Here is a 23,831-nt window from a genome sequence, read left to right as displayed (position 1 = left end):
CTTCCTAAGTGCTTTTTGTTGATTTGTTGTGCTAGGGCTCAAACCCAAGGCTTTTAGGAAGTCTATCAAGCTCTGTCTACAGCCAAACATTCTTAGAAGTGACACACTTGATTAGGCTTGGATTCATCTATGGTAACTGTACTTGAAACAATCAGAGGCATGGAAAATGTTCATACTTTTGTGATATTTTGGATTCCGATGGCTCCCTGTTTATCAATTATCTATATACAATCTGAAACTGCCGCAACTCATTGTCAAGTGTACTTCAAATTTTTATTATGTGGTTTATTTAAATCCACCCCACCATCATAATCTATTTCTAATGCATAGCTTAAGAACGTATTTTGTTGTGTGATTCTTCAATGCTTTAAACAAAACTAAGATGTTGCTGGGGAGAATTGGTAACATATTAGAGATATCCTTTCAATGTGCATTGTACAAAATATTAATTATTTAAGAGACTGTTTGTAAGACAATTTTGTAGTCGAATACTGGAGAATTGCCAGACAGAATATCTTCCCTCATTTTGAAGATCCTTTGGAGGGCATATTCACTGAAGTAAAGAAGTTGCTTAACAATCGTCCACTACTGTCAGCTGCAGGCCTGCAGAAAGACTTCACATAGCGAGCAGCCATAAGAAATGACTGAATGGATGCGTGAGTGAACCAAGGTTGTAAAGAATTCTTCACTGAAGAAACTTTAATGATTGTCCACTCAGAGAATCTTATACCAGTTAATGAAAGATCACAGTAATCCTTTTTTTCCTATTAACAATATAGAATCTTTTGAACAAACAAACAAACAAGCAGAAAAATGAAGAAAAATAAAACAAACATGAAACTTCTACTTATGTTAAGAATTTTGTTATCACAAATATAAGAGAAAGCCCAGAAGTTTCTTGGGAATGCCCCCCCCTTTTTTTAAAAGTTAAGAATTCTTTTAATACAATCTTTTCTCATTTTATATAGCATATCTCCATTTCCACTCCCTCCTCTCCTCCTGTTCCTCCCTTCCTCTCTCCCCAACCCCCCATCCACTCCTCAGAAAGAATAAGACATCCCATGAGAGTTAACAAAGTCTGACTCTTCACTTGGAGGCCAGGCCAAGGCCCTCCCCTAGCCCAAGAGAGGGAGGAATGATAATATGAGCAAGGAGGTCAAGACCACAATGGTGATACTCACAGAAACAGCTGACCTGAGCTAGTGAGAGCTCACTGACTCTGGACTGATAGAGGGGAACCTGCATAAGACCAAACTAGGCCCACTGAGTGTGGGGGACAGTTGTGAGACTTGGGCAGTCTGTGAGGTCACTGGCAGTGGGACCAACATTTATCCAGAGTGCTTGAACTGGAGTCTTGGATTTCCTTCTTTACATAGAGAAGATTTCAGAAGCAGTGTGAATGAACACCCCACTTCATAGGATTCAGTGTCTCCTCATTCTCAATATTAGGACTTAGGATCAAAAGATACTTATCAGCAACACTCTCTGGGAAATCTTGTATTGGAGAATTGCTAATACCTTTTGAAACCTATGATTTTAGTTTGTACAACTGTAATTCACAATGGCCATTTGTAAATGTTTCCATTTACTGATTTAATGCGATAATGTATAAGAACACTATAGGCAAATATGAAAGAGTGGACAGCTGATATAAAGACACTTATAGAAAAATCAACCTATTTTTCTTTTAGATAGACTGGTGTAAAACTCCAGAGATGTGCACATTAATCTGAGAATGCACAGATTGTTGGTTATTTAATGCTGATTGAGTAACAACTACTTTCTACAATTACAAGTGAAAGAGCCTCAAATATATCACCTATCTATCAACTATTTTCCTCCCCACTCCATCACTTTTTGTTGTTGTTATTTTGAGACAAGCTCTTCTTACTTATCAGAAACTGATCTTTAACTCATGATCATATTTCTTCAGTCTTATGAGTGAGTTTCAGCTAGTAAACCATATGAAAATACAGAAGTAACCCATGCATAGACCATGACATTGTCAAAGATTTTTCATGTCTTAGAAATTACTAGCAAGTAGCAATCCTTTCTTGAATGAAACAAAGAATTTCTCACTAATTTTTTATTAATTCCTACCATAAACATGAGCAAATATAATTTAATAAAATATATTTTAAAACATAATTAATATTTTTCATTGTATTACCTAAAAACTCTTTTCTTTAAAATAACAAGTACCAGTATAGATATTTCTAAGTTTTTTTTACTGTTACTGTTAAGATGTTCTTTTGAATATTTAAATTTTGTCCTTTGCATCACAGAACAGATGAAAAGAGCTAGCATAATATATTTGCATGCTTACCGACCTACTTTTTAATTGTATATGAAAAGCAACCAACCATAAATTTCAGAGAAAAAAAAAACTTGCGCAGATAACTTCCCACACTGCCCTAAGGGCAAGGGCAAGAAAACGCAACAATACCTGTGGATGACTGTGTGACCTCATAGAGTGGTGAGGCCATGCACTTGCATAGACAAACACAAGGATTAGGATTTCCTTTTCTTTCTTTACCCAACCCACTAAATTCTTCACATGTTAAACACCAATCAGAATGAAATCTAACCCTCTTCTGTCTTAGGAATCCCACACGCCCTTTTAGCCTATGAAAATGAATACAATGAATCAGGGTCTTGATTTACAGAAGAAAGGGATGCACTCATACCTCCGTTATCTTTGAGATGCAGTGCTATCTTGGTGTCATCTGAAAGAGAAGGCGACCGTTATTACAAGAGAAAAAGATTTCAAAGATGCACACATCTCTTCCTTGGCAACTGTCTTAACTCAAACACTTGGATTTTAGACTTTAGAGACTAATTTCGAGCTCAGTGGGAAAACAAGATCCAACTTTACATGATATAGCAATAAAATTTATCTCAGAGATGGTGTAGGCTAAAATATTAGTAACACATCTGAGCCTCGATTATGTGAGAATGATAAAAAATGTAGTTATAGGATGAAATAGATTTTCAACTTTCTAAAACAACTTACAATAGGACTTTATTTGAAATCAAGACTGAGACCATTACAAAGTAAGAGGAATAATTAGGATTTATCAATAGTTAAAGATTTATCTCAATTTGTATCAGTAATGAATAATTTATATCTGAATGGCTAAACATGGGGCATAATGTTCCATTTCAAAAGTTATATTTGACTATGAAAGTTAGAGTTTCAATTAAAGCACGTTTTTCAGTCTTTAGAATAATGACCCCAAATAATTAGAATTTAAGTATATGTTGCTTTTAAGAGAAACACAATGCAGTTGGCATTTGCCCTCCACCTCTGTGTTCCACTTACTTTATAACACCCACTTAAATTTCAATCAAGAGCTAAGGCTTAAAAATTTACTTCTTATTCCAAAGAAAGCAACACTTACTACAATAAGACATGAAACTATGTTCTCCCCTAAAGAAATAGTCTCCCCCCTACTCCTTATTATACCACATAGAATAGAAAGTTATCAAATAATGACTATTATATTTTCTCCACACATGAATTTTGCCTAGGCATTAGCACTTTAGTAGTGCCTTCTTCTCCATAAAAGGAGGTACCCTTCAAGAACAACTTTGTGTTCAGTGTCTCTGTGATTGACTGCATTCAGGAAACACCACTGCATAACTGTATGTGAGTAAAGTGATCTATTGTTCAAAATTTCATAGCAATAGTTATTTATGTGCATATTTCTTTTGATTAATGTATCAAGATTGTAGTTTGATGACTACTAAATTTAGCCACATGAAAAGAAGTGAAATTTTCTTTTCTAAGGGGAAAAAAAGAAGCCAGATTATGGATAATCGCTAAGGTTTAACAAGAGAAACAGTATATATAAAGAATGCAGCACGTTTTCTGCCCATGGTAACTCTGAATCTGAAAAATTCTTTGAGAAGTTAATTATCCAAACAATATTTTTTTCTCCAGTAATCAGGTGTTACCCAGTAATCTTTTTTTTTCCTATAAAAACAAGCAAACAATCTTGTGGGCACCTTCCGTGGGCAGGCTGGTGGGCAGCTGGGATGTCACAGCTCTCCTGGTGGTGGTCAGGACCCTGAATTGCGTGGTGGTTGTGTGTGAGGTTGTGGTGGTTTGAGAACTCTCCGCTGGCTCTGCGTTCTCACACATCTTCTCCTTTGACTGGTAGGAGACACAGAAGTGAAAATCAGCAGACTGAACAGATTTTGTCTTTTAAACTTACATCAACAAAATCGGACTTAAACTACAAAACATCTCAAATTGATGTCAAGAGTAAATTATTTTTGTGCCAGACTCTTCATAGATTTTGTTAATTTATGAAGTATATAAGATAAGAGAGTGGGAGGATGCAACAAAATACACACATCTGCAGATATTTGGAGTCACCACTTCACCTGTTTAACCCTCTGTATCATTCTTTATCTTGCCTTTTTTAATTTTATAGAAATATCTATGAAATATGTGATATCAAAAGATAAAATAGTTAAAGTTAGAAGAAAAGCATGTACCTATAGAAAAGGTTTCACACCTCTTTGGATCTACAGAGCGACAATGTTGTATCTTAAGCATTCCCTCTTTGCTCTAGGCTATTTTACAACCTCAAAATTAATCTTTTCCAGGTTGAGTAAAAATTTTAAATTTTGTTTTCTCTCATGAAATATCCAAAACCACATAGATAAATCTTTCATTTAAACACAGTCTAATTCTTCTTAGCAGGGCTCTATAGAAGATACCAGAAGAAACAGATTTCATTTTTTTTTAAATTTATAGCCTACAAAAACAAATCCCAGTTTTCACTATTAAGGACTCTTATTCTAGAGCTAGAAGTTGATGTTGTGAACAACCTCTTTTTGTTTCAAAGATTTGATTGCTCTGATAAAAGGTGGCTGCTCTAAATATGGGCAGTACTCATGACATATTTGAAAATTTTTAGTAAGTAACTGTCTTGTCATGAATGGAGAATGAAGAATCTTTTCACCAGTGAATGAAGAGTTTTTATAAAGCTGCTTTATAAAAGCAGCTTTATTAGTCAGATATACAATAGGTTTAAGTTTATTCTCTGCACAGATTACTCAGCTTAAAAGATCCCTTTAGCTTTGACTCCACCCCAGCTATAATCCGTAATTTCTGATATTCAGATAGAAATCTCTAGAACTGTTCTCAAAGCTCGTGTATCTTACTTCTTTCCATATGTACTTTACACTGAGATTCTTCTCCCTTGAATATACAATAATTGCTCTGTTTTAATGTCCTTTCATCTATCACCGCCACCTAACTCTTCAGTACCTTCAGGTATCACATATTTTAATCACCTTTTTGGAAAATACCCTATTCTGCACAAAGCAAGAATACTTCCTTAGCCTTGCCCATGCCAAAGGCAGGCAAGACATAACAGTCAACCCCAAACTCCACAAACTAATCAGCATTCTCACTCAGAAAATCAACAGTGCCTGGAAATGGTTTCGCATATGGATAATCATATGTTCAAAGGCCGTGGTACCAGTTCACTCTACTTAACAATAGCAATCCCAGAGTAATTCTCCCTGTTCTGCCCTGGTTTCACCTTTCATTTCCTTGATGAAAGAGGCCATCAGTAGGATTTCTTTACAAATCAAACTTGTTTCTGCCTGATCATATCCCCCTTCCTTCTATTCCAGAGGACAGCTATCATGCCTCATATTTTTTCCAGCTGCATTCAATTCAGTTCACTCCCTTGGGTTTTTTGAACTTGGTATTTGGATAATTTTTTTTTCTTTTCAACATCAGTCAAGTGTAATTCTCTGATGACTTGTTACTGCTAACAATCTAACATAAGGTAAGTATGCCTAATCTTCCACTCTATCTAGACCCCCACTGCTCCACCATACATCCTGGCACTGAATTATTCTGCTTTTCCATCCAGTCATATTCAGACTTCCTAGGCATTTGGTTTACCTTGATCATCTCAAACTCTTAGTTTCTCCACTTAATTACAATCTTACTGCTCCATGTCTAACTCGGAATTTTTCCTATTGTGTTTCCGTATATCTTCATATTTACAAAATCTCCCAACCTATGGGTAATCCACATTAGTGAACACAGATGCCCACTCTCGGTTTCTGTGATGTTCATCTTCTGACTTCTCTCTTACAGCTCCCTTGCTTCCTTCTTATTCTACCTCCCTTTAGCTTTGCAATTTTTATGTCTATTTCTTGACCTTCACTTTCACTCTGTGTTTTCTTATGCACTTCCATCTCTATACCCAGAGTTTCATTTAACATCTTGATATTGAATGTTTACAAATCTGCATCTCAAGTTGACCTTCTTCTCTTGAAAGCCAAGCTCAAACATTCATCTGTTGAAAAGACATATGCAGGTGGATGTCCCAGACATCTTAAAATAAAGAAGTCTAGGATTAAATTTGCTATCTATTGGTCTCACTGAGTTAATAAACAATCCTGTGTTTAAGGTAAAATCTTGGATTTGGTTTGCTTTTGCATTTACAAAAGAAGAAGGCTGTGTGTATAATGTAAATTTCAAAAGAGTATTAGAAGTTTCACAAAATAAAGAAAATCTCTAAACACGCTTCTTTATTCCCTTTCTATCATTCCTCCCCAGATAAAACCCTATCTGCTCAAAGAGAACAAAATACATTAAGTAACACTTAAAACTCAAATATAAAAGCAGAGTTGGCCCAGAGGAACAAATGCTAATACCAATGTTGCTTAAAGGAGACCAACCTTACATCAGCAGTAGATAGCATGAGCTAGATTTGGTGAACTTGTGTACTTAACTGTGAGGAAAGGACTGCTTACCACACAAAGCTAGTGGCGTGGATAATTTAATTGTAGAAAAGAGGAACCATGGATTATTACAGAATGCATCGGATTCTGACCTTTAGTACCATCACAGTCTAGAGAGCATGGTAAATTATCCACCACTGTACCCAGGACACTTTTCTCTGCCTTGTAAGGCTTATAGGGAGAATACTTTGGAGCAAGAAAGCTAAAATATCTGGATCATATTCTGAACTTTTACACAATTTTGAACATTCATTTCAAGTATCTTTTTGAGAAAACTGTGGTTACATGAATGTGTCTCATATGAGCTTGGCACACAAGCTAGAGTTATCTGAAAGGAGGGAACCTCAGTTGAGGAAATGCCTTTATAAGATCTGCTGTAGGGCATTTTCTTATTTATGAGTGGTGATAGGTGGGAGAGGGCCTAGATCGTTGCAGGTGATGCCATTCCTGGACTGGTAATCTTGGGTTCTATAAGAAATTAGGTTGAGCATGCCATAGGGTAAAGGCCAGTAAGCAGCACCCTTCCACAGCCTGTGTATCAGCTCCTGCCTTCAGGTTCCTGCCCTGTTTCTGCTATGGAAATGTAAGTCAAATAAAGCTTTCCTCCCTCCTCAGCTTGCTTTTTGGTCATTGTGTATCACTACAGCACCAGAAACTCTAACAAAGACAATGAGCAAAACAAGGATCTGAAAACACAACTGGATTTGTCAATGTGTTCTATGGAAATGTGTCATAGAACTGAGATAATGGAGATAGATGATGGTTCATGTAAAGTGCTCTAATTCCCCAGGTGAATAACAAAAACCAGATTAAAGCATCCACAGTAATAGTGCTTTTAAAAGCTCAGCAATGTTGGCCAGTTTGTTGGTTGAGATTTTACACGGGGTTTCACCATGTTTCTTAGGTTAGCCTCAAATTCATATCCTCCTGCTTGCTAGATTACATGTATATCCCATCTTGACTTTCAAGAGTGTTACTTTTGTTTATTTATCTTAAATTTTATTTTATAATATTGGGATCTGACTGAGGGCCTCACACTGAGGTGCATTTTGGGCCCCAGAATGTTCTCAAAGGAGCATTTCTTAAGACCTCTATGAGCTATCCAAACTCAAGTGTATTTTCACAAAGCTTCTAGTAACCCACAATATTCCTAGTGGTTCCTGTTTTATCACTGGGGCTTGACTAGAGTCACTAGATGGGAAAATTTGTGTGTTATTATTAATTGCCATTAAAATTCATATTCTATAATTCAATGAAGGAGGGATCTGGAGAGATGGCTCAGTGGTGAAGAAAGCACACTGTTCTTAAATAAAACTGAAGTTTCAATCCCATCACTCACAGCAGAAGGTTCACTACTACCTGCAACTCTCTCTCTCTCTCCTGATGGAGGGACCTGCTGCCCTCTTCTGGCCACTGTGAGCATATCATGCATATAGTGCACATATATTCATACAGATACTCAAATTTAATAAGGGACAAGAAATACTTAATGCACATATAAAACTTATGGAACTTTGAAATGACTGACAGTAAGATTCAGGAAAACTTTAGTCAAGTTAAAATTGCTTTTTCATGTGAAAAACTAATAATCACATTACCCATGTCTCGCGTCTTATAGCCTAGCAAGTTCACTACAATCAGTCTTTCCCTCAAACCATTACTTTGCTATCATATTAAAAGAGGAACAGTGACTACTTAAAAGATAAAAAAGAGGAAATATTTAGGAAATCTGCTTTTTGTGCATATGTTCAATTCTGGATCTCCGGATCCCTATATAGGTCCCTGGTGCTGGAAGCTCTCATGTATGCTGCAATCCTGTATTCCTTCATCCTTCTTCATGACAATAAAATTAGCTCTTGAGGGAGGGTAAGAATAAAGTGTGGTGAATGGCATACATTAAGGATTCACTTTCAATGTTTTGAGTTTATTAAAGAACCCCATTAGACACCACTCTAATAAGTGGCAGTGTCACGTGCTCGGTAAAACTGATGCCAGTGATTTAGGGCAGAGCACACCTGTACTTCTTCCGGACATCCACTGTCCACCCAGTCCTGCCGGTGGCGGTCGAATCCACTGGAGCATCTTCAAAGTTCCATTGTAGTTGGAGAGAGGAAGCATACCATGTAGGGAGGGGAACAGAAAGATAAAAGACTGGTAAATAGAAAGGTCTCAGATTTCCAGATAAGTATACCATTCACCGAGTGACTTCACTCACTCAATCCCTGCTCCAGTGTCAGCATCTCACAGAGTAAGCCATCACTCTCAACTCCTCCCACACTACACAATGCTGATGTAACCCTAAGCAAAATAAACAAATTGCTATTACATAATGTTGGATTTCTTTCCCTCATTTTTCTAGTTATTCCCTAAAATAAATGCATAGAAATCATTTGTAGTCATCATTTTAAAAATATTTCTTATTCATTTATTTATGTATACCCGTCTCATAAACGCTCGATTGTGTAGTAAACTCAAAGGTTTGAAGTCTTCAAACAGCTTCCATGGGATAACCTTTAAACTAATGGTTCTCAACCATCCTAATGTTGCAACCCTTTAATAAAGTTCCTCATGTCATGGTGACCCCAATCATAAAATGATTTCCATGGCTACTTCATAACTGTAATTTAGCTATGGTTATGAGTCTTAATGTAAATATCTGGTATGCAGGATATCTGATATGCTACTTTTGTAAAGGGCCATTTGGCCACAAAGGGGTTGTAAGTCACAGTTTGAGAACCAACACATTAATCCCTGGTATAACCTGCTCGATTAAAAGGTGATCTTAACCTGTAAAAGAGAGACTATGCTGATAATGCGACATTTTGGGAATGTCAGAGTTTGTTCCAGGATAGATTCCTGGTCTGTTCTGAATAGGTTGCGTTCTGGAGACCTTGATTGAGCCTGAGATACAGCCATATTTGTCCCTGCCGGACTGATCCTCAAGGCAAATCCTAGACATCAAAGCAGGGCGAGCTTCTTGTGTTGTCACACATTGCTGCCAAAAGAACAGTTGGAAGCTACTCTAGTCTTACAAGGTCTGCTGGGCTATGTCTTATGAATCTTTTCCCAATCCTACTTTTAATTCATTTTCTTTCCCTGTAATAAGTAGCAACCTTGAGCATAACAACTTTTCTGTGCCATGTAAGTCTCTCCAGTGATCTTGAGTGTGTTTGGGGAAATTGTTCAGCTATGCATTATTAGGTCATTCCAAAGATGTCTGATTTGGCAAGTATCACGTCAATAAAATCGTGTTCAGAGTCTTTCCCTCAATGGGAATACTCTTCTGTCTGTTTTATCTGGCCATTACAGCACATTTGTTGTCAAGACCCAGCAGTTTCAACCTAGAGCAGGACCCAAAGAAGCTTCGTAAAGTGCTGTGACCAACTGTTTTACTCTTCTTCTTTCTTCCTTCCTTCATAAAACAGTTCATTTACCTTTACCTTTTTAAATAATAATTTTGGTGTGTCTGTGTTGTGTGTGTGTGTGTCTGTGTGGTATATATGTGTAGTATGTGTCTATGCGTGCTTGTGGGTGTGCAGGCCTGGGACACACAGGGGCTAGAGGAGGATGACAGGTGTCCTGTTCTGTCATTCAAACAAACTTTCTCACTGAACCTGTAATGAGGCTGGTGGCCATCAGCCCCCAGAAATCTGTAGAGGTAGCTCCCACCTCCCAAAGCACTAAGGTTACAGGTGCATAAGTGACTCCACTCAGTTTTTGTCAATAATTTGGGGGATTTGAACTCAGAGCTGTAAAACTGTATAACAGCGTTCTTACCACTGATTTATCAACCCAGTTCCCAGTTACTCGTGACTTAATGGCTAAATTTGATTGAGATCATTTTAAATTGAAGTCAGACTATCATACTGATTATATCTAATATAGCTGACTCTTAAAATCTTTTTGCATAGAAATTTAAATTAGTTTTGTCAATCTATTGGTATTAAGGATATTTATACTTCCCTTAATTTTAATAATTGAATATATATTTATAGTTAAGAATGTGGTGCTGTATTTTAATCTAAACGGAATTTATTTACTTAGCAAAATAAATGTCATCCAATTCTTACTTAATATTTATTATGGTTTTAATTTGCAACTGTTCTTTTGGTCTTTGTTTTGAAGTGAGTTCACATCACGGCTTTTTCTAAGAATCCTCACCAGAGACAAAGTTCTGCCCGAGAGAGCATAATTCATTTCAATGGAATGTGAAAACAACCTTCCTGTCAGCAAGACAGACCATATTTATCATTCTCTCCAGACTGACCCATTGAAAGATCAACCCATTGGATTCTGTGTTATACCAAACACCTGCATCGAACAAGCTCAAGGGTGGCATAAAGGTCCATGTGAGTGTTGGCATCCTGATGCTGCGGATCTTTATGTGGCTGTTTTTTTTCCTTTTTTGTTTTGAGCTCTACCTTTTCCTCTGCTCACCTCCCTACCTCTCCCCTTCCCTTCAACACTCTCCTAAGGTCCCCATGCTCCCAGTTTAATCAGGAGATCTTGTCTTTTTCTACTTCCCATGTAGATTAAATCTATGTATGTCTCTCTTAGGGTCCTCGCTGTTGTCTAGGTTCTCTGGGATTGTGATTCATGGGCTGCTTTCCTTTGCTTTATGTTGCTGTTGCTCAGTGACACTGTGGGATGTGGTGTTTATTTATTTCTGGGCTAGTGAGATGGCTGCTGTACCTTCTTCTTATCTGTCACCTGTTTAAATATTAAAGAATGTGTTGATACTTACTTTTGGAAGCTGTGAATATAGCAATTGTTTTGAAAAAAGAAAAAGTCCTTAAGAGTTGTTTGATCACTAGTAATTACAGATAATTTTAAAATGTAGTTTGTTTTAATATACTCTTACTTAAAAGTTTCACTTGGATATACTAATTTAACTTATAATAAACTTGTACCAAATCTTAACAATTGTGACACAGGCTAATTTCTTAACTTAGAAAAATTAGTCATTTAATTTGCTAAATTTACCAGGGAAAAAATCAGAACACACAGTTTCCTTGATTTATTAAACAATCCTCAAGTTATAGTGTGTGAAATTAAGTTCTGTGTGAAGTCAATTAAGTAACTCACTTTTGTTTATTTATTCGCAGTTCATTTCCTAATAATTTTTCTGTAGTTTATGAAAATTGGGAAGGACTGAGGATTGCTTTGGAAATGGCCAAAACTAGGACCAGGTAGGTTGCTCAATGAGGTAAGGGCTTTCCAATCAAGTATGAAGATCTGAGTTAAGGTACCCAGCACTTAGGAAACAGTGGGTGATGTAGGCTGGGTCCCCAGTCACAGTGCCAGGAAACCACATATTGGGTTAGATTGGTCCATGGACAGCTGGAGAAAACATGTTGAAAATGAAGGATATGAGCTAGACTTCAACTTAGCAACATTTTTGTTGCTTTTAAATGCTCGATTATATTGTGACAAATTGGAATTCAATTTCCTTCAGTTTTCGGTATTGCTGTGTGTCCACTCAAAAGCTATTACTTCAGTACTAAAAACATTTCCCTGAGGCTTGATGGCTGCCTTGTCTAGCTGAATCTGTTAGGCTATGATTCAGACAGGAAAAGAGTGATTAAGGAAGACATTCAACACTGACCTCTGGTATCTACATTCATGTGTGCAATCAGGTGCACATGTGCCTGCATGTACATGATACATATGTACCTACAGACATACCTACATGGAAACTGGTAAGACTGAGGTCTTCTTTTCTGATTTTATTTTATATTTACTGATCTAAATAGTATCCAACAGCAATCGGTACATGTATGCTATGTAAATTTAAATGATTTCTAAACTGTATGAAAATAAAAGGAAAGCTCTCCGGGGAAGACTTTCCCATCTCCATTGAGATACTTTTTAGCCTTCTCTGTCTCCTCAACACAGCTCTACAAAGAGTGACCCTGGCCATGGCGTGTCTTCTTAGTATGTAGATTTTCCAACATTTTAACAGTGTTAATCTGCAATGCCTGCTAACTGAGTGAACTGAGCAAGATTCTCTGGCAACTGGAACTCAGTCGTTTCCACTGTAAGCAAGCATTTCCCTTCGTTACTCTTTTCATACAGACATTCAGAAATTACTGTTTTCCTGTAGGCTGTGACCAGGACCAATGATCACTTCTCCAGTCCACCTATTGCAACCCACCCTTGTTTGTGCTCATCACAGCCAACAAAAGCAAACGGTTCTATGTTCTTTCACACTGCAGAAGTCTGGAATACCCAATTAGTCAATCCAAAATGCAAGCCTTCTCTCCACTCAGAGAGATATCCTTCTCCCATCCATATTGTCAGCACATCCTGCTCCGAGGGCCTCAATACCTAGTACAAGTATCAATGTTACAATTGGCTGTGCTCAAGTTGATCATGCCAGGCTTTCAAGAAAGCATGATTCAAAGTAAGGTGTTTGAATTAGAACTTTTTCTAAGGTATGTTTTCCTCTCTATTCTTTTCAGATTTGTCTGTGTGTGTGTGTAGGCAGGCATGACTGTGCATGCACATTTGGCGAATGTATGTGCCTGTGGAGGTCAGAGTTATCAAATCCCCTGGAGCTGAAGCTGGAATTGCAAACGATCCTGAGCTTCCTGGCTGAGATGCTGGGAACAGAACTTGGATCCTCCCTAGAGCAGCAAGCACTCTTAACCACTGAGCCATTTAACCACCCCACAACTTCCCTTACTTAACAACAACAACACAAAGATTCTATTGTATTGTGACAACTGGAATTTGTTTTTTTTTTTTCTTTCAATTGTCAGCTTTGTCTGCTGCATTTCTACTACCAAGATATTACATAGGTAGCAAAGACAAGTAAGATATTCCACATTGCTATGGTAAAGCAGGCATTCACACACACACACACACACACACACACACACACACACTTACACTTATATATTTATTTGAAATAAAGTGATATCACAATATGGGTTAATTCGGTTAAATTCATTAACATTTATCTATCACCTCAAATAGTTTAATTTTAGACTGAAAAATTTGAAATTTTATCTTTTCTAATGATTTAAAAACTATGCAATAGCCTATTAACTTTAGTAGTAGCTTATACAACAAACACCCCAGTATTGTCTTCTCATCTGATTGGAATTTTGCTATTTTTCTTTTCTAAGTTTATTTCCCCATCTATAAAAGAAGCAGGAGACATAACATAATCATGAGAAGCAAAAGCAAAGGACTTGATTTTATGGTAATGATTTAGAAAACGCTGTTTTTAATACTTGAAGATAGCAATGTAGTAGGCATGCAGGAAATCAGACACCTGTGAAGAGAATTTCCTCTTACAGGCAAAATTGATAAAATATTTAAGAATTTGTCCTATGTATCACATTACTGTGGAATGCACATCTCATGTAGTATATAGTTAATAGTATAAAATCCTTATCACATGGGAGAATTGGCACCACACACTCTTATGAGAGAGATCAAAGCTTTTCCACCTAGACCCAATGAAATAGAGACTACACAGTTTGGAAAATATTCCTCAAATATTCATTTTTAGGAACCTTGAACAACTGTTCCCAGTTTTAGTATTTCCAAGTTACTCTCTTCTTAGCCCCACCTAGTTCTGAGCTCCTAGAGAGCTACATTTCAAAGCCCTCCCCCTTTCATTCAGTATCAATGATGTGTTGATTTAAGTGGTTCTTCCAAGACATGATAAAGGAACTCCACTAGCAAGGTGACCCAGAAAACAATGTTCCTCTTACCTACAGCATCTATCAAATCAAGAGATCAGGTATAAACCTCATCATACTTCTGCTTATTTCACTAAGAAATAGTTTCAGAAACAGGATTACTTTTGCAAGGAGAGTCTATATTGTTGGTGGAGATCAACTATTAACGCATACATTAGGGAAGCTAAAGGAGTTTAGATAATTAAAATCACAGCAATTTTGTTTCTAAAAGCTCTCACAGACACACGATAAATAGAATGATTTGGTTCAAAACTAGTGGGAAATATTATTTTTTTAAATCTTAGAGGGTTTAAGCTTAGAAAATAGATCATAAAGTTTAAAATGTCAATCTTTATCATTAATAATTTTAATTTAGAAAAACTGAATGATATGCCATTTTTACTATGGGGTATTTCTGTTTTCTTAGTTGGCTTAAGTGTAGTATTAAAATTTTATCCCCAAAATATCTTAATTCAACAAACGTGATGTTTAAAGTTCTCACGGCACACATCTCTGGGAGAGACAGGATTACAGAGGAATCTATCAGGAAGTTAGTGGGCAGACAATATTGCAAGACAAATTGTGGAATTTTACGTTGATACATAAGAATGTGACTTATTCTTTAAATGCATTGTTAACTGTATAGCACCAGGTTTGTTACATTCTCATACCTGTGTTTAAGGTATTCTGACCATATTCAGCTTCCCTATTGCTCTTTCTTATCCTTTTCCTCTCTTCTCTCCTCCTCTTCCCACTCTAAAGCCTTATATATTTTCTTTGAATTAATTTCTTGATATTAACTATAGCTTACAGTCATAGTTCAATGTAAATAAGCATAGTTCCCTGCAGAAGTCAGCAAAGTTTCTCTGAGTGAGAATTTTAATGGAAAATAGGGATGAAATCACCTGATATTGGATAGCAGGTGCCATTCATATATGGAATGGAGCATACACACACACTCACACACACATACACACACACACAGAGAGAGAGAGAGAGAGAGAGAGAGAGAGAGAGAGAGAGAGAGAGAGAGAGAAACTGATCATACAGTAGTAAAGGCTCAATCTTTTTCCATGTCTTGAATATACAGTAACTCTAACATATATTTGTCAAACATAACAACATGAGGTATTCACCCTTCCTATTCTGCTATGTCAGAAATCTCCACTATTCATGTCCTCCAAAGAATGGTTAAAGAAACCTGCCTCTTGTTAATTTACCATTCACTGATATGTTTTTTCCACAAGGAAAGAAAAAAATATTTTCACAATCGACTTTTCATGTTGGAATTCTCCTTGCCATGTCCCCCGCTAAGGCCTAGATTGCTCTGAGCTTCACAGCAGGCAAGAAGCAACACCAGGAGTGACCAACACTCAGGCTTATTGGTATTAGCTTAACCCTTTCAAAAACCCTTCTGGTTAAAGGCCACTGGCATGTTGGCAAAATGATCTCAATTTCGAGTTTTCAGAGTCTTGAAAGAATGATGACCACGTGAGAGCTGATTGACATGTGCTTCAAATCGCGATGCAGGGAAACAATGTAAGTTTTACACGCAGCAGTTCACTAAGCCCAGATGAGGGAAAAGGACTCAGGAAAGACACACAGATGTTAACTTCTGGTATGTTTACATCAAAGTAGTTGGGAGTATTTGATTTAGGATATTTATTAAATTAAATTATTTGATATATCTCATCATTAAAAATGCTAAGTACTGCTCAGGAAATATACAAGAATAAAATATTTCTTCATTAGGAAATAGTAAAAATCGACTTGAAGAAAATAATCTGAGAAAAAGACTGCAATATTATTTTGTTGATAATTTTAATATGCACCTCTGTTCTCCACTGAACTGAAAAGCGCTGTTTCTCCCGGTGAAACAGCTGCTTAGTGGGTAAATGATGCAAGGTTGACTGTGTAATGAATGCAAGGATCCTTCATTACAAAGCATCCTGTCTTCCATAATTTTATAAGTCCAAGCCCCTTGCATAAATATTGACTTTACTGTTTGTTTTTCCTTTCTTTTTAAACCAGTAGAGAGAGAAATAGTGAAGAATGTCTCAGTGGATTTAAGGCAGGTAGTCAATTGCATAAGAATGTGTTACAAATGTAAAGCAAGGACTTCGAGAAATTTTCATTCCTGTCAAAATGGATTACTCCAAGGAGGTTGGGGACAGAGACAGGCAGAGCTCCTGAGCTCACTGCTTAGCCAATCTAGCTGAGCAGCGAACTCCAGGCCAGTCTAGCTGAGAAGTGAACTCCAATCTAGTCTAGCTAAGCAGTGAACTCTAGGTTCAGATTATATTCCTGTTTCTAAACACAAGGTGGAAAACCATTGAGGAAAATGTCTGGTATTAACCTGTGGTATGTACACATAGAATGCCCAACACAAAAGGCTCAAATGCTTTTTAAAATATTATTTGAGAAATATGCTTAAAATAATTTTCTGTGTATATTCTGTAACTAAGCTTTTTGTGATTTTTCTGTTTTATTTTATTTCCAAAGATCCACATGATATATAAACACGCTTTCTGTTCCATTTTTTTTCTTTTTAACATTCTCGTTGCAATCTACTGCATAGTTGACATCATGTTCTCTACCCCCCGATTAAGACCCTCAGCTTTAAAACACTGTTCAATAAATGCGTTAAAATATAAATGAATTTATTCCTTCATAATCATTCCATGAATTCTTTTTGATTAGCCATTTTATTAGAAATTTACAGAAAATGGGGGGTTTGTGTGACTACGCATGCCTTTAATCCCAGCACTGTGGAAGCAGAGGCAGAAGGGTCCTTCTGAATTCTATGCTAACCTTGTTTATATAGAAAGATGCAGGACAGCCAGAGGTATACAAATTGAGACTCTCTCAACAAACAAACAAAAAAACAAAAACAAAATAAGCAACATAAATTTACAAACAGATAACACTGAGCATGTCTCAGTGCTAATGTAGCTAATTTTGAACTCAGTCTTTTTTTTTTGAACTTTTTTTTTATTGGAAAAAAAAGTTCATACAGTATATTTTGATAATTTTTCCCTTCCCCAAACTCTTCCCAGATCCCTCCCACCTCCCTACCCACCCAACTTTATATTCTTTCTCTCTCTTTCTTTCAAAAAAAAAACAACCAAGAAACACAAAAATGTAAATCAAAACAATCAAGCGAGAGACCAATAAGACAAAAAAATGCCAAAATTAAGTAAAATGAAATTTAAAAGTCCACAAAAATACCATTGAGTTTGTTTCATGTGGGCATGAGTCCTGCTCTGGAGTGTGGTTGATAGACCCTATTCAGTGACATTTTCTGTGTTGAACTCAGTCTTTAAAGCATATTTAGTATATCTATGAAGTAATCAAAGTGTTATCTCTTTTCTACATGTAACAATTTAGGCATTGTTTTCATGTCTATAATGATCCCTTAAGAAATAATAGTTAATAACAGGTAAACATCATTCTATGACTTCATAAAATTATTCCAAGTATATATGAAAATATCTATGTCATAGTTTTTATTTTTGATTTGTTTCCTGTTTGTTTGTTTTAACAATTTTACAAACTGACCTAGCTACATGCAAGCTTAACTTAGTACTTAACTGAGTAATATTCCAATCTCTATGGAATTTTGACATTATAAATACATACTATATTCTTTTTCATTTAGATTATATGCTATATGTCATGTGATTGCATACTCATCTACTATATTCCCCATTTTGTTAATCATTTTTGTTTCAGTATAAACCATGACTTTCAAATTGTTATGTATTTCACCTGTCTATAATTTGCTATTTAATACAAAATACGAATTCAGAGAGCAATATATAATTTTCTATACTAACTATCTCAACTTTTTAATTCTTTGGCATAGTTTATGTCTCTATCCATCCCTTTTGAGTTTACTTTTGTATGTAACAGGAAGTAAGACCTGCATTTTAAAAGCATATATTCCTTTAAAGCAGATAACACAGATGCCTAGGGCTACACACAGAGCATGCTTAGTGCTTACATTTTCGAATACTGATCTTACGTTCTTGAATAGTCTCATTTCTTCTTCTCTGTGATTTTTATAATCACCCTTTGGTGTTCCAAATAATAGACTCTTTGAGCATTTGACAGGATTGATGTGGAAATAATTGAAGTCTTAATACATTCCAGCTTTTCAGACATTAGAGTGTTTTCAAGGTCTGGCCTAAGCACCTCATCAAAGTTTCAGAGTTTCCCTTATGTAGATTCTATTTTATCTATTTTTGCTGTTATTCAGGTTTAAGTGTTGCATTGTCTCAATGGTTATTTCTAATACAGGGAGCTATTGATTTGTGTAATTGCTTTGTAAACGGGTCCTTTATTTACAAATTACAGTTTGTTCTCTTTCTAATAACCGTTTCTCTTGTTTATGTGCTTTTTTGCCATACATTACCTACAAATGTCATATAATATTGGGGCTCACAGTCTTCGTTCATTCCCTGTTTTAATGGCAATGCCACTGGGACTCCAACAGTGTATTTTATAATGAGCAATAGTATTTGTTGGCACATTTAATTGGTATTCTACTTCAGTTGGGTATTATTTTTTAATTTATCATGAAACAAGCTAATTTTTCCCCAAAAATTTCCCCCAGATTTCAAGACATCAAATTATCTTCATTACCAGCACTACTCATTTAATTAAATATTTCCTCTCTTTTCCTCTTTAGAGACAGCATTTTGCTTCTGTATCCCAAGCTGACCTTCAACTTGTAACCATCCACCTTAGCCTTCCTAAGTGCTGCGATTGCAGGCATGAGCCACCATGCCTATCATATTTATTGATTTGTTATAGTAATGTAGTCATGTGGTAAATATATTGTTTTACTATGTTTTAATTTTAGCTGGATTTGAGTTTTAACCATTGAGGTATGAAAATTCAATACTAATAGAAAAATTAGTGATCTATGTGCAACTAATGGCTAATGTCATGCATTAGGAGGAAAATTGAATTTGATGGTCAACACCAAGACCAAACAGCAGCTCGCTGCTGTCCACCTGTGTAGAATGGTGCTGATTTGGAAAGGTAAGGAGAAAACAGAACTCGAGAAAGTCAATATTGTGGAACACTCAAGTCATTGATTGCTTCATGCCCTGTGGTCTTCTTTTATAAGAGTACAAAGTAAAATACATCAACTCTCAGCCGGCTGGTTAAAAACAAGCAAACACAATGCACATTGAAATTGCTCTCTACCTTCCATTTGGATATGCACACGCATGTAGCAGCACCCACCCGCAGGCATGTACGTTCCTGTCCACACAGACACAAAGCCCAAAGTCAGGAACAAACTTAAGCAGCCATGAAGGTTAAATGTGCAGAAGTAGGTAGTGTACTTTAGAGTAGGATATGAGTATAAGTTATTATGCTGATGAAATAAAAGTTGCATGTATTCATAGTTTTAAAACTCAAGAACTAGTATCTATCACTAAATGAGAGCAAACATTTAAAGGATAACACATTTGTCAATGTAGTTATCTCCAAAAGTAACCAGGTTCAGGGTTTCTAGGAAAGTATTTGTTGGAATTAGATGAGACTTGAAACTTTAAAATACCCTTCACTACAATAAATGGCATTTTCATTGACCTCTTCCATTGTCTCTTGTAAACTTCCTTCCAGTTTCCTGTAGGACCTAGACCACTTTGGTTGCTCACCTTCTGCTCTGAGGTACTACCACATACTACTTTCACCTTCTATGAGAGCTTACAAGTTGCTCTCCCGAAAAAAAGCTCCTGGATCACAGAGCATCCTTCACTCTACTCTATTCACGGTCACAGCACACAGCTGGAGGATATGAAATTGATTACCTAATGAGAATTTTTTTTATTAAATTTATTTATTTATTAAGGATTTCTGCCTCCTCCCCGCAACCGCCTCCCATTTCCCTCCCCCTTCCCCGAACAAGTCCCCCTCCCTCATCTGCTCAAAGAGCAATCAGGGTTCCCTGACCTGTGGGAAGCCCAAGGACCGCCCACCTCTATCCAGGTCTCCTAAGGTGAGCATCCAAACTGCCTAGGCTCCCCCAAAGCCAGTACGTGCAGTAGGATCAAAATCCCACTGCGATTGTTCTTGAGTTCTCAGTATTCCTCATTGTCCTCTATGTTCAGCTAGTCCGGATTTATCCCATGCTTTTTCAGACCCAGGCCAGGTGGCCTTGGTGAGTTCCTGATAGAACATCCCCATTGTCTCAGTGTGTGTGTACACCCCTCGCGGTCCTGAGTTCCTTGCTCGTGCTCCGTCTCCTTCTGCTCCTGATTTGGACCTTGAGATTTCTGTCCGGTGCTCCTCTGTCTCTGTCTCCTTTCATCGCCTGATGAAGGTTAATATTCATGAGGATGCCTATGTGTTTGTCTTTGGGTTCACCTTCTTATTTAGCTTCTCTAGGAACATGCATTATAAGCTCAATGTCCTTTATTTATGGCTAGAAACCAAATATGAGTGAGTACATCCCATGTTCCTCTTTTTGGGTCTGGCTTACCTCACTCAGGATAGTGTTTTCTATTTCCATCCATTTAGAAATAATAACATAAAGTTTGAGTTGACTAGGATTGATCACCATTTAGAATCAATTGTTTATACCAGTATTATAAAGAAAAGATTTCTTTGACAATTGATCTAAAATTTGGCTTTTCAAGTACCAGAGTCAGGCTGGAAATGTGTTTTAACAATTTGAGTCGTTATTTGTGAGTTATTTTAATTTAGGGGAACTACTTTAGCTTTTCATGGGTAAATGATAATCAGAAGCTGAAATACGTTTATTGAGAAATATTTTATGTTACTTAAAAGCTTTATTTCTTTTCTTCAGTTATATATACATAAATAAATTGTTACCTAATATTTGCAAGTGTATGTGAATCCAGATGTGCACACATGTGTACTTAGGACAGTGGAGGGCAGAGGACAACCTTAGATATTGTTCCTCTGGAGCTGTCTACTTTGTTTTTTGAGAAAAAGACTCTTACTAGCCTGGAGCTTGTCAGGTAGGCTGGGCTGGCTAGTTCAGCAAGTCTCAGAGATCTAGCTGTCTCTTCCATCCAAGTGCTGGAATTAGAAGTGTACACTACCATGCGTGGACTTTTATGTGGTTTGGAAAATCTCAGGTCCTTATGCTTGCCAAAGAGCACCCTATTGACTAAATTATTTCCTTATCATAAATAATACATATTTTTACTTTAGAAAGAATCATACTTAAAAGTAAAGCTATCACATTTGAAGCTTTGAGGACAAATGATTACACAAATTATGAATACAAAATGTAATATATATATATAATATTTATTTAGAGAATACTTCTATTTTTCTACTTAACTAAATAGACAATTTATCAAATTCTGCCTAATAGTGGCATGCTAGGATAACCTGAAGAAATGAAGTACAGTGGAAAGCATTCTATCAAAAAAAGTATTCTACCAACTAACCTGGGCTCATAGGGGCTCACAGAGACTGAGTCGACAACCAGAGAGCCTGCATGGCACTGATCTAAGCACTACATGAGTGTTGCAGTTGTGTAGTTTGGTCCTCCCGTGGGACTTCTAGCAGTGGGGGAAAAGGTCTGTCTCTGACTCTTTACTGGCTATTGGGAACCTTCTCCTCATACTGGATCACCTTGCTCAGTCTTAACACATGGGAGGTGCTTCGTCTTACTGCAGCTTTATATGCCATGTTCTGTTGATGCTCATGGGAAACCTGCCCTTTTCTAAACAGAAATGGAGAAGTGGATTGGGGTGTGGGAATAGAGGGGAGTGGGGGAGAGAATGGGAGAAGAGGAGGGAGGGCAAACTGCTGGCCAAGATGCAAAATAAATAAATAATAAATAAATTCATTTGAAAGAGCACCAATATAGAATATCAAAATAAAAATCTTTGATTAACATAGAGTATCAATACAGAAAAATATTCTATATTGCATAGTTTATTCTTCTTCCAAGATTAAGCAGCCAAAGTCTCTTGAGTCAATGAGCCATGAGTTAATAATTAGCAATTTGATTAACAGTTTTAACATGACTTCAGGGGGAAAATAGTGCCTTATTCTCTGTGACTTTCATAGGGAGAAGGAAGGGAAGAGTGGAGGTCTCTGATACCTGTTTGAACATGTGTTAGAATCCTGGCTTAAACTCCAATCAATGATTGTCCATTGTAGAATTCTCCCCATCAATACTTTTCACAGTTATATGTTAGTAAATAAGTTAGTCTTATTTGATTATTGCAAAAACTCAAGACTACACCACTTAATGGAAAGACTTGGAGTTTTAAAATTGCATACATGAGGGATTAAATGGTTAAAAGCACTTACTACTCTTGAGAGATGCCCTGGGTTTGGTTCCTAGAACCCTTGTGGTAGCTAATAACCATCTGTTACTCCAGTTCTGAGGGATCAAATCCCCTTCTCTGGCAAACACAGCTTTTGCATGCTCATGGTATACAGTCATACATGCAAGGCACTCATACACATAAAGTAATAAATTTTAAAATTGCCCTCACAAGTTTGGGATCAGTTTTTGGCTCTGCTAGCTATGGTGATCTCTAAACATTAACATAGTTAACACAGAGATATAGTTTTGTGAAAATGGAGACTCTAAAATCTATCTTGGGTGGGCTCTTATGAGGAATAAATGAGATAATGTAGGTGAAGAACTGGCTTAGCGCATTGTATAGTAGGTCTACAATAAATATGCTATTTAATATCTCTACCTTCCCTCAAAAGTGCCTGTTAAATGTTGAAACACAATCCATAAAGAAAAATCCACCCAGTGTTACACAAGACCTGACTAAGACTCCAGCTTCTTTCTTCAGTAAAAGCCAGAGTGACAGAAGCGAGAGAAGAAATCCTCGCTTTTGGGTGACCAAGTGTTTGTTCTGGAATCAAGAATTTCTTTGCTAGAATTTAACTCTAGTATTTTGGTGTTACACAAAGAAAAACTGAATTTTAAGAAAGGAAATAGTTCTGAACCCCTTGGCTGAGGGCCACGGAGCCAGACACTGAAGAACAGTCTACTTCTGGATGTTTCAGGATTCTATTTCTGACATTCCTTCTTAAAAATTCCTGACTTTAATCCAAATGTCCCACAGTAAGTTTTGCATCTCGTTGCATGAAAATGACAGAAAAGAACTCGCATGGCATTTGCCTTGTCAATGGTTCTGAAAAGGGAATGTAAAATATTGGAAGTTTAAGTTTGATGTGCCTAATAAAACACTCACCCCGTTTATAAAATTTGATTCAGCAATGCTTAGCTTCTCTTGGGCAATCTGCATTCCTAAGAAGCAGCAACAGTGTGTGAGTCAACTCACCATCAGCCTGTCAAGAAAAAACTGGACGCAAGCAATGTCTGTAAGATCCCTCCTCAAA

The 23,831-nt window shown here is 36.8% G+C and overlaps 1 protein-coding gene across 2 annotated transcripts in view; it reads right to left on the bottom strand.

The window, feature by feature from the left end:
- The window catches only part of Plxdc2 (plexin domain containing 2), a 404,732-nt gene that overhangs the window by 43,403 nt on the left and 337,498 nt on the right, over positions 1-23,831 (bottom strand). For both annotated transcript variants that reach the window (XM_075970560.1, XM_075970558.1), the window contains 3 exons: positions 8,793-8,859; positions 4,009-4,156; positions 2,688-2,726 (listed from right to left, as the gene is read on the bottom strand). In XM_075970560.1, coding sequence (XP_075826675.1) covers positions 2,688-2,726; positions 4,009-4,156; positions 8,793-8,859 — 254 coding nt within the window. The remainder of the gene's footprint in view (positions 1-2,687; positions 2,727-4,008; positions 4,157-8,792; positions 8,860-23,831) is intronic.

This window comes from Microtus pennsylvanicus, chromosome 4, assembly GCF_037038515.1.
Source record: "Microtus pennsylvanicus isolate mMicPen1 chromosome 4, mMicPen1.hap1, whole genome shotgun sequence".
Classification (NCBI taxonomy): domain Eukaryota; kingdom Metazoa; phylum Chordata; class Mammalia; order Rodentia; family Cricetidae; genus Microtus; species Microtus pennsylvanicus.
Note: the sequence above shows the minus strand (reverse complement) of the source record. Positions and strands in the feature narration are given on the sequence as shown.